General features: G+C 40.9%; 1 protein-coding gene across 1 annotated transcript in view; it reads right to left on the bottom strand.

Annotated features, from left to right (window-relative positions):
* Positions 1-9,190, bottom strand: part of RANBP17 (RAN binding protein 17) — a 106,344-nt gene extending 97,154 nt beyond the window's left edge. Inside the window, exons 1-3 of the mRNA XM_036242145.1 lie at positions 9,138-9,190; positions 1,696-1,769; positions 596-676 (exon numbers count right to left, since the gene is read on the bottom strand). Of these exons, the coding sequence (XP_036098038.1) occupies positions 596-676; positions 1,696-1,757 (143 nt within the window). The 5' untranslated portion in view covers positions 1,758-1,769; positions 9,138-9,190. The remainder of the gene's footprint in view (positions 1-595; positions 677-1,695; positions 1,770-9,137) is intronic.
* Between the last annotated feature and the right edge of the window lie 1,805 nt (positions 9,191-10,995).

The following is a 10,995-nucleotide window of genomic DNA, read 5'->3' on the forward strand; positions in this document are numbered from 1 at the left end:
TATTTTTTGTACAGATAGAGTGGGAGGGAGAGAGAGGAAGGGAGAGAAAGAGAAACATCGACGTGAAGGGACACATCGAGTGGCTGCCACCCGCACGACCAACCAGGGCCGGGGACAAACTGCAACCGAAGTACATGCCCTTAGCGGGAACCAAACCCGGGTCTCTCCGGACCGCAGGCCGACGCTCTAACCTCTGAACCAAACCGGCCAGGGCCATTTTGACCTTTTTAAAATTAGTTACATGCTTTGTTTTAAAACAAGAACTTCCTGACAGTTATGAAAACTCGTGGGCTAGAGAACACGTGTGGTAGCATACTTTCTTATGTGACAACTGATGGACCTGGATGAGTACAAACAGAACTTTAGTTAGGAATCTACATATCTACATATATTGCAACTGTGAAGAAATGCTTTACAGTAAAGTATGAAGCTAATAAAAATCTTTCAAAAACATGCATTTACAGATAAGGCCAAATAAAAGGCTTTTTATTTTTTAAAAAACTTGCAAAATTTATAAACAAGGAAAATATCTAGCCAATGGAATGTACTTGTTAGGTTGCTTATATAAGTGGTCAGATATATAGTAAAAGGATATCCAACAGAGAGGTCATTTAGGAACTGAAGAGTCCTCGAAATTACAGGCTCACATCTTCCCCAATATTTCAGGTTTGTAACACTAAATATGAAAAAAGAAGTTTTTAATTGTAAGTAAGGTATTTGCTTGTATAGGGAGAACAAGGAAATACACATACATGTTTGTAAGTTAGAAGACCTAAATCTCAGAATACCAACAGAACATTTTTTATTCTATTCTTTGTACAGCACATTCAAAATTATATACAATCAACGTACAGTGAACACTACTCTCCAAGTGTCAAAATGGTGTTTAATTCTACACATTTAGTTTTATAAATTAAAAAGTTGTCTAAGTGTTTCACAGGAGAAACATTAAGTTCGTATCTAAAACAAACATATTTGGGATTGACAGCAGGAGTTACAAGGAAAGTCCAACAGAGGCTCACAGTTCACCAAGAAACGAACCATCCTATTTTTGGCTCCAAAACTCACTTCTCATGATCATGACTGTCTATCTAGTGTTATGCTCTCTAAGCAAGACAGTACTATTTATGTTACACAGATAAAGTAGGAAGCCAAGTGGAGGCACACCCATTTAGGTTAAGTATACAAAGTTATGTCTATGACTAGAAATTCGTGAATTCTGCTGCTGTTATAAGGGTAACTCCGTCTCCATGAATATGTCTCTGACAGCCGCAGGTTCCTGTCGGAGCCAGTGGATGCCTGTCCTGAGGCGATCAAACCTCTCAGTGATTCCAATTTGCAATAATCTCTTTACTTGGTCTTTAAAATTGGGTATTTTCTTTTTAATTAAATAAATGCTACCCACTTGCCTGGAAGAGCCAGAGTCTGTAAACTTTGTAAAACCATGTTTTGAGGTTGCATACTGCAGTTGTATGGAGACCTTGACAAATAACAATGTCTTCTGGATGGTGAATTTTAAATATGAGAAATTGTTTCAGTGAAAAACCATGCTACCATACCAAAAATTAAAACCTAATTTTTAAAGGCTCTCACTAAGAAAATTAATATTTATGAAGAGATTTAAACATAGTTAAAGGTCTATTAGATTCAAACCAACAACAAAAGAAAAATCAAAGAACCAAAGCAGGAACTCACATTTTTGTCATGAATGTTTCTAGAACATGGTTGTCATCTGTTATTCCTAAGACTTCTGACATACGGGCATATACCTGCATGAAAACATTTAACTGTTAAAAGCTTTATCATTAACATATACTTTCAAAAGACTATCACATTGAACAAACGTAAGATTAATGCACGGTTGCATCTGCACTGCAGTAGGGAGTGGATGGGAAAGCAAATTAAGAATTTGAAAAAATGTTTGTAGTTTTAAAATTTACCCCTTTTCCTCCAGGAGCACCTCTCTTATTTTGGCATACATACACACACACCTTCACATACTCCTTTCACTCCCAGCACACTACCTAATTTTTTTCCAAAGCGGTAAATCATCCCTTTCTCAAAGACCGGAGAAGGTAAAGGGCTAGAATTGGAGTGCCTCAGTAAAGGGCTCTGACATTTCCCAAGCTTCTATCCATTCCAAGTTTCAGCAAACCATCACTTAATTCAGGATTATGCTAGGCAGTTATAAAAAAATTATGCCAAAAATAAAAGGAAGTTAAAGAATTTATAGAAATTCTTAAATCTCTCAATCAAGCTCCCCCCAAAATAGAGATAGGTCTTACTTTCCCTGCTGGAACTAAAATCCCAGGCTCAGGAATTCTCTGCTGAGTACACCAGGGCCTAAGAATCCACTAAGCTTCCAATTAGGGAGCGCTGGCTGCAGAGTTTGGGGTGCAATATTTCAGTCCCAATCCAAGCCACACTGAGCTGATAAACACATATCCCACTTCAATTGGGAAAATGCCACCGGCAGCCAATGGCATATTCCCCACTAGCCTGGCAAAGCTGAGAGGTGGGTTAACACCTCCGCACGCCCTGGCGCTCTGGTGTGATTCCAGGTTATCCCTGCCAGACACCCGCTGCATCGGATTTGATCCCAGGATTGTTTTCTCCCTTCCTCCTGACCAGCCTATGTCCTACGTGGTGCGGTAATTCAGCTTTCACTCTCTCCGCCTTGTTTTCATAGGTAAACAACAGCCTGATCTACTGCCATAGGCCATGAAGGCGAGAAAGAAAGCACAGGGCACCAAAGTTGTAGGGCAGCTGTGCACGGCACAGGTCTCATATTTGAATTTTAAACACTATTCAAACCAGAAACTTGTGTTCAAGTGTTAGGCTTCCAACCTAAGTCCTATGACCAAGAAAAGCTCCTCAGACCCATAGAGTAAATGGGGGGAGAGTGGGAGAGGGAGAAAAGGGGGAGCCGGCGGAGAGGGCAAGAGAAGGAAAGAGAAGTTGGGGGAGAGAGAAGGAAAGATTGAGATCGAAATTCCTGTTGCCTCTGCTAACTTCGGAGCCCTACAGAGAAGCATTACCACGACTGCTCGGGAGACGAGGCCTGCACCTCTTATAAGGCTGAAGCTCTCACTGCGTTTGTCAGATGTCTGAAGAAAAGAGGGAGCGAGGATGAGAACCTAGGACGTTAGTCACCAGCAATCCTCAGCAATCCTCAGCGATCAGAAACCTTTACGCACGCCTATGGCTCAAAGGAAGAATGGTGTGCAGAAAGGCGGTTTCCCAATGTCACCACGATCCCAAACCTCTCCCACAGGTGGGAGTGACTGGGTCCCTTGGAGAATCTGGTATCGATATGGTTAATGGCATACAAGGCCCTTCACAACCTGACCACAATGCAATGCGGGGGTGACTGAGGCTTCTCAGGCAGTCTCAGGTCTCTATGAGCTTGTGGGCCTCACTTTGCCTGAATCTGCCTCTTCCCTCCTCTTCCCGATTCCCACTCAGAGGGCACCTCTCCGGCCGCAGCAGGGAGGCGTGCCCCTTTGTGTCCCCACGTTTTTCTATCGCCGTACTGCTCACACTGTAACTGTGTGAGTGTCCATCTCCCCCAACTACACTGTATTGTATTTTTGTAAAATCAAAATCTACGTTTTCAAAACTTTATAAATGCTTTTTTTAAATGGCAAAACTTAGGAGTGATTTAATTTTGATTTTACCTATGCCACACTGAACAACAAAATATAATAGCTAAATTGATTTTAAACATTTTACATTTAAAAAATATCTTTTAATTGCTGGTTCTTACAAGGAAGCTTTCTATTGTGTCCCTGGCGCGCAAGGAGAAGCTAGACAGGCGTCTGTTGTGCTCTGCTGTCAAAACAGTTTCTCAAAGCATCGGGTTTGACCCAATAAGATACTAGAAAAAAAAGTCAACATTGACACATGGCAGTGCTTTAATCCACAATTATCCTTGTAACTTGCACCATTCCTTTTATCATCCATTAGCTTTGATTCCCATTATCCCATCTAGAACTGTGTCAACGCTTTTGTCCCTAGGGATTTCTCTCCACTAGAGGATCTGACAGTCAAGCCTGAGTACTAAACAGGATCATTACCTCTTAAATCCACTTATCTGATCTACTGAATAGTAAATTGAAAAGCTCATTAAGAGCAACAATCTGATTTGTTTCCACGTGTGACAGGGTCATTTAAAATCAATGTATGATTAGTGCATTTCTTTTAAAAGACTGGCTCACATTTTCTAAGGCACCTTATTATTCAGAGAATATACATAATATGAAAATGTCTTCAAACATTTGGAATTTAATTATGCCACAGACACACATAATTTGGGGGTGGGAAGTAATGTGTCCAGTGAGAAAAGATCTATAAAACTGTTTATCATGAAACACAAGCCAATGAAAGTTTTCTACAGAAAAAATTCTAACACAATATTTAGGGGGTTTTGACATTATCTAAAACATCTATCTCTTGACCAAAAATAATTTTTATGACAGCCAGCAGAAATGATACCATGATACGCATTTTAAGGAAGGATACAGAAGTTGACATAGGAATGCAAGGAGAGGTAAAAACTCTGGTTCGTACACAGATTCCTAACCTTTTGTTTCAGAATCAATTAAGATCATTTGATCACAGTGAAAAAAATAAGCAAAATCTAAGAAATAAGAGACTAAGCCCATCTGTAGTTCCATCCTCTCTGAAGGGCACGATGAAGATGAATAAAGAGTACGTCTTTGGTTACCGGTTCACATGATCAGAGAGGCACACACTGCCACCTTGTTTCTGCCTGTCAGCCTGTGCATCCTCCCTCTCTTCCTTCCTTTTTACTACGCCTGCATTTCACTTTTAGACCACAAGCTCCCTGAGGGCAGAGAGGATGCTGTCTTTTATCTCTCCTGCCTAATAATGCTCATTAAATGTAAAATGACTACAAAAGACGTAATATTAAAATGTAAATTTTGGCTGATTCCATTTCATTAAAAAATGTTTAACAAAAACATTTCTCTAAAAATTTAACGAACCCTTTTCTCTAAAAATTATATACCCCGAATTGCACTCATCAGAGGTGACCACTGGTAAAATTGTGTTATTTAAAAAAAGACGTGGTTTTAATGTGTAAACAGTATTTCTGGGAGAAGCCCTCCTCTCGATGCAGTAAGGAGAGCTCTGTCCTCTGAATACTCACAGCGCCCACTGCTGCCAGTGTGTTCCTGGCACTCCTCACATTCTACAACAGACACGATCTTGTAGAATTGGTTTTCCATGCGAATATGGAAAATTCATTTTCCTCCACTATCTCAAGCATGTGTTCTACTATTTCCTTCAGTATTTCAAGCATGTGTTGCCTGAGGGCAGGGGAAATGTCTATTTCTCTTTCTATCCCCAGAAGTACTTACAACACTGTCTTGATAAACTTAGAAACAAAGAAAAAGCACAGGCTCTGGCCCCACAGATATCTGGAATTGCTTTCTGGGTCTACCACTAACTAGCTGTTACTTAAAATCTCTGAATCTTGGTTTCCTTTCTGTAAAACAGGAACAGTAATACGAACACCTACGTTACGGGGTTTTGGGAAACCGAAAGATGAGACCTAACACAGAGCTGGTGGTTAGTGCTCCACAAATGCCACGCCCCTTCCTCCTCCACTTCATAGACCCTTTCTCATAGTAGGTGCTCCAAGGGCCCGCTACTACCTTTCAAGGGAAGGTTCATTACATAAAAATGCCAGAAAGAAGGAGCTTACCTTGAATATTCTGACATGGCACCAAGAAGGTTAAGACAAAAAAAACCTTAACATTTGTATGAGCTTTGAAATCCTTACACACATATTCAGTCAACACTAATCAAGGCCAGAAATGGCATCTGTTAAAGGTATAAGGCTTCAAAATATCATAATACAAAACCAAATTCTTTCTACTTCTCAATGGTTATTGCCTTAGAAGCTAGAAAAATTGCCCATTTTAACCAGCCATCCATCTTCTCTAGCTCTTGAAATTCACGAAGTTGTTAGAAATTACCATTATAGACTTGAAAAGGCATGCTCCAAAAAACTGTTTTAATATGTTTGTTTTCTTGTTTCTATTTATTTTACTGTGAAGGTTCTTTTACTTTTCAGCAAAGAGCATCTGGATGTGTTTATAATGCCCCAATGACCCAATACTTCTCGCACTTCTTCACTAACCAGATGACAAGCATGGCCTGCGCGTATGCAGGTAGCTTCAATGAACTTATATCTGGTTTCTCAAAAGGAAGCCAGACGACATAAGAAAACCAGACAAGAGAATGAACGTACAAATAGCAAAAAGGGTTTGAGTTGTGAATTTAATTTAATAAAGAATAAAAGCATGTGCTGCGCTAATGTTTAATTACTTTCCCTTTCCAATCCTAATCCTTGGTCTTGAGGATCTGCGGTGCTGTCTCTAACCTTCTGGCTATGACTTTGAAGAAACTAATTATGTCAATCCTCACATTTGCAGTAGATTACAGAACTGGGAAACCCAGAATATTAGTTCCTAAAGGTTGTATGGATCTATAATGACAGTCACAGAAATTCAATAACAGCCCTCTATGAAATGTACTCAAAAGCACCACATGAAACAAATTAAAAAGAACAATGAATCGCTCATTCTGCACAAATAAGAAAATAAAAGAGAAAAACTGGTTCTGTAGGTTTTCATAAGAGTTGTTATAATGAATTAAGATTTTGGATAATGAATCTTCAGAAAATTACAGTAAGTTAATACCCATAGGCCTTCTATGATGTTCTCAAAGAGCCTTTGTAAGCAGGCTCCTTGCAGAGAATTAGCAGTGCTGTGAAAATCAGCAACAACGTATTCTGCCGTCGGATAATATATTTTCCCGAACCAATTTATTCGGAAAAATTCACATCCAATAATACAAAATTGATACCACAAAATTAAAAAAACACAATTGTTGTGAATTTTAAAGTATTATTTCAATCTATTGAAATGACTTATCAATCAAGATTTTTAATGGGTATTAATTTGGCAAAACAACACATGTCACCAGAAAGGATCCAATATAATGAAAGAATTAACATTCCTTAGGAAAAGAATTTTGGAACTGAGTGTAAACTCATTTATTATAAGTAAGAAACCAATTTCCATGGTTTTGTCTCAGGCTTCGAGTGCCCTTGAGGTCCACGCATTTCTGTAAGGGTAGGACGGAGAAGGAGAGGTGTAAGAGGAATTAGAGCATTTTATCACTTGGATGTAAACCATTTAGAACTGAAGATACTGGGCTCTTCCAGTAACATGTGAAGCAGAATAAAACATGATCATCACAATTAACTTATGACCACATCAAGAGAATTAATGGTACAAACACCATTGCTGAATATTAAATATACAAACTTAGTGATACTGAATAGATCCACATCAATCTTGGCTAATTTTTCCACATCATTTAAAATAACATCACAAAATATAGGACCGCAATTATAGGTCAAAAAATCTTTGCCAGAATTTAATTGTAAAACCATATATATGTTGGGAACCAAGTGGTAAACGTTTAGGAATCTGCTTGCCTTATTTGGAATGGCATCTGATAAAGAAAAGCTGGCTATGGAAGTATAAGATAAATATGAATGTTAAGTATTTATTTACACTGGAACATCCGAACTCACCATCTGTGGTGGCCATCTTGCTGAGGGGACATGTACCTAACAAATCTCTTAAGAGGCATACCAATCTGCTTGAAGGAGCTATTGTGTAAGGAGACTTGGAGCCACCCCTTTGCCTGACATTTCCTTCGCTCCACATCCTGTGGCACAAAGCATGAACTCAGCAGGCTGGGGTGCAGGGCTGCCTGCTGCCTTGTGATAATCCCCTCTCCCAGTAGGGGCCTCCACTGATGCATGGCTAAGAACATGCTTCCTCTTTTGCTTGCACCCCAGTGGGGTTTCCATTCCTAACTTGGGCCCACATCCAGACCGCTAAGGAAGGGCTCCAGATGCTGCCAGAGATATTTTTGGATTAGTGTCGAAACCATCATTTATTAGAAAGAGGAATACAGGTACCGTGTGAAAACCAGCAATACTGGAAATTTTGGAGAGATTCTTTCCCTCCCACCCCGACCAGATCTAAGGTCTAACTACCACCTGTTCAACAGAAGCTGGCTGTTTGCCTTACTTTCCTTAGGGAGCCACTGACTAAGGATCTCCACCAGCATGAACCTAATGTCTCCCGACAGGCCTTTGCTAGCCAAGAGGGACCCGGGTCGAGTGCACCAGTTATTGGTCACAGGATACACAGCCCATCGAAGGACTCCTGTGGTGCAACCAGCTGAAAGCCAACTAGAGAAGATGGGGGGAGCACATTTGTCCTGACACAGCTTTGCTCCTGCTGGCTGCCAACTCCCTCCATGTCTGGGGCCGAGCTTCTGTTAAACTAGTCTTCTGTGGCCAAAGCCATGGTAAAGCCCTGGGTAAATACATTATCGTCCCAAGATCATACAAGCAGCAGCAGCTAACCATGGCTATGGCACAAGGCTATCGAAGAGGGCCTGACTAATTTTGGTAGAAGGCTTGAGACCATGCTTTTAAGGGGCATTTCAGGCATTTTACTCAGAATTCTTTGCAATAGCAAGTTTATAGGACATATTAGGACATATTAGATTTTGGAGCAAAGAAGTTGATGCCAGATACAATTGGTGAGAGGGTGATGGTAGAGGAAATCAGGAAATAAAAGATTTTATTTACACCAATCCCCCATAGTTCTCAGAGGTGTCAGCCAGGAACACATTCTGGCACGTGGGATACATGTGCTCTAGATACTGTTCAATAACAGATGCTAGTCACTGTGGCAAAAGAAAACCTCCTCCTTCAGGTATGAATAACTGGTTAGAACTGGCCGCTTCAGAAATGTTATGATCAAGAAATGTAGGCTGCTTTCACACTATGCAAGCGCACGAACCAGAGCGGTGGCAGTTTGTTGCTCGTTTGCTGACCAGTGAACAGTGGCTTATAAAACATGCACATCGCAGGACTGCAGACTGCACAGAAAGAGATCCAAGACAATGCGCCCTACACACCCCGCTGTGAGCATGTGCCTACTTTAGTGCTGAGGATCCGAGGCCGGGGTGAGGCAAGCATAAAACTGGTGATCCACCATAATAACCACAACCCAACTCACCTTAACTACTTTCCAAGCCTTCTCTGGAGCTCTGGACACATCACTCCTCAGGCGTACAACCTAAAAAGCACAGAGTTTAGGGACCTGCCACCTGGCATCAGGGGTAAGGGAAGAGCAGAAGGCCTTCCCAACTTCAGATACAGGGAGAGGGTGGCTCAGGATCTTTGTGGCTGTCACTTATCATCTTGGGGCTTTGTTTATTCTGGAGGCCAACAGTAGAGGCCTGGCGAAGTGCCGTTCAAAGCCTGCATGTGGTCACATGGGTTACAGCGGGTTTGCTTCCGTGAAATAATTCACGAAACCAGTTACTAAAGGGTAGCCCTAAACAAGAACCAATTATAAGTAATATTGACAGAACTATTTGAAAGTCTGTTGGCACTATTGCTTCCCATGAGGCAGGCACTCTCCTTGCGCAAGTGTGGCAGGTGGGGCTGATTTGAGTAGGCCAAGTCACCTTCGCACGGGTAAAGTTCATCTGTAATAAATGGAACTCGTTTCTCTAGTCATTCAGAAGGTAAGTAGATCATGCTGAGCCTTCCACCACTTAATCAAATTCTTACACACACACTCTCCCCAAATCCTCTAAAAGCACACCAAATTATAGTCACAGTGGGTGTTAAGACTTTCACCAGGTCCCATTTCCATTTCTAGCATCTTTATTTTATTCTATGTGTTTCCTATTAATATTACTCTATTTTTGTCTCCATATTGCCTCTCTGAAACATGTCCAATTTTCTATGTCTAAAATAACTTCTGTACCTTTCTGAGAGATACTCAACTCTGTGTCAGTCTGGGAAGAACCATCTGACATGAAAAGTAGAAAAATAATAGCCCAGGGAATAAAAGAGGGGATGTCAATGACATCATCTACATTTTTGCTCCTTTGTCATATTAGCTAGTTTCATTTTTTCATAATAGTCTCAAATTTTACTCAAAGATCTTGTTTCTATAGTCCTTTGTACCTTTAAATTTGTCTCTCACACTAGTCTCGTTATTGCAACTTTAACTTACCCAAATGCCATGGATCAGAGTTCACCTTCAGTGGCCCATCAACTCCCTCAAACACTGTCTGGGTTCTCTGATCCGGCAGTTATCTGTGGCAATAGACTAAGTCCTGCCTCCAGCCTAGTCTTCCTAGTGAACACTTCTGTGTTGAAAATGAACTACGACATATGCAAAAGCCCCACTGGTCGACACAGTTGCCAAGGGAGCATATTCTTCGCTCAGTAAGCAGACAGACATGGCAAGGCAGCTGAGTATATTTTAGATGACCAGGAGCAACCAGAATGTGTGCGCAGCGCAATGCACACGTTTCAGAGTGAGACCGCTAGCTGCTAGCCTAGCACAGCGCCTGGCTAAACCAGCATGCATAAACAATTTTATTTAATGAACTAACTCTATAATCTCTCAGAGCCTCAGTTCTTCAGCTGTGAAGTGGAAAGAATGATAGGACAAGAGTAACCTCACAAGTTAGGAGGCAGTCTCGGACAGTGGTTGAGGACAGACTCTGAAGGCCAGGGGTAGTTGGATCCACCACTTACTGAGTGATTCTGAACAAACTCCTTTAAACCTTGGTTTTTCAAATATAAAATGAGAATAAGAATAGGGCTTAATTTAAGAATCCTTGAGAGGATTAAAGTAGTTAATTTATGCAGAGCACTTAGGAGAGGCCCGGCACAGGGAAACTGCCCTGAGTGTTAGCTGTTGTTATTATTGTCATCTCATGCTGCCTGTATCATATACAGCGCTACAGGCACAGTGTCAGAAACGCTTGAAAGTTTTTGGTACACAGTAAGCCCCAAATAAACATTAGCTATTAGCCATTAGGATAGGTGGTCAGTAAATGGCTGCTATTATT

The sequence above is a fragment of the Molossus molossus genome, unplaced genomic scaffold (genome assembly GCF_014108415.1).
Source record: "Molossus molossus isolate mMolMol1 unplaced genomic scaffold, mMolMol1.p scaffold_m16_p_4, whole genome shotgun sequence".
Classification (NCBI taxonomy): domain Eukaryota; kingdom Metazoa; phylum Chordata; class Mammalia; order Chiroptera; family Molossidae; genus Molossus; species Molossus molossus.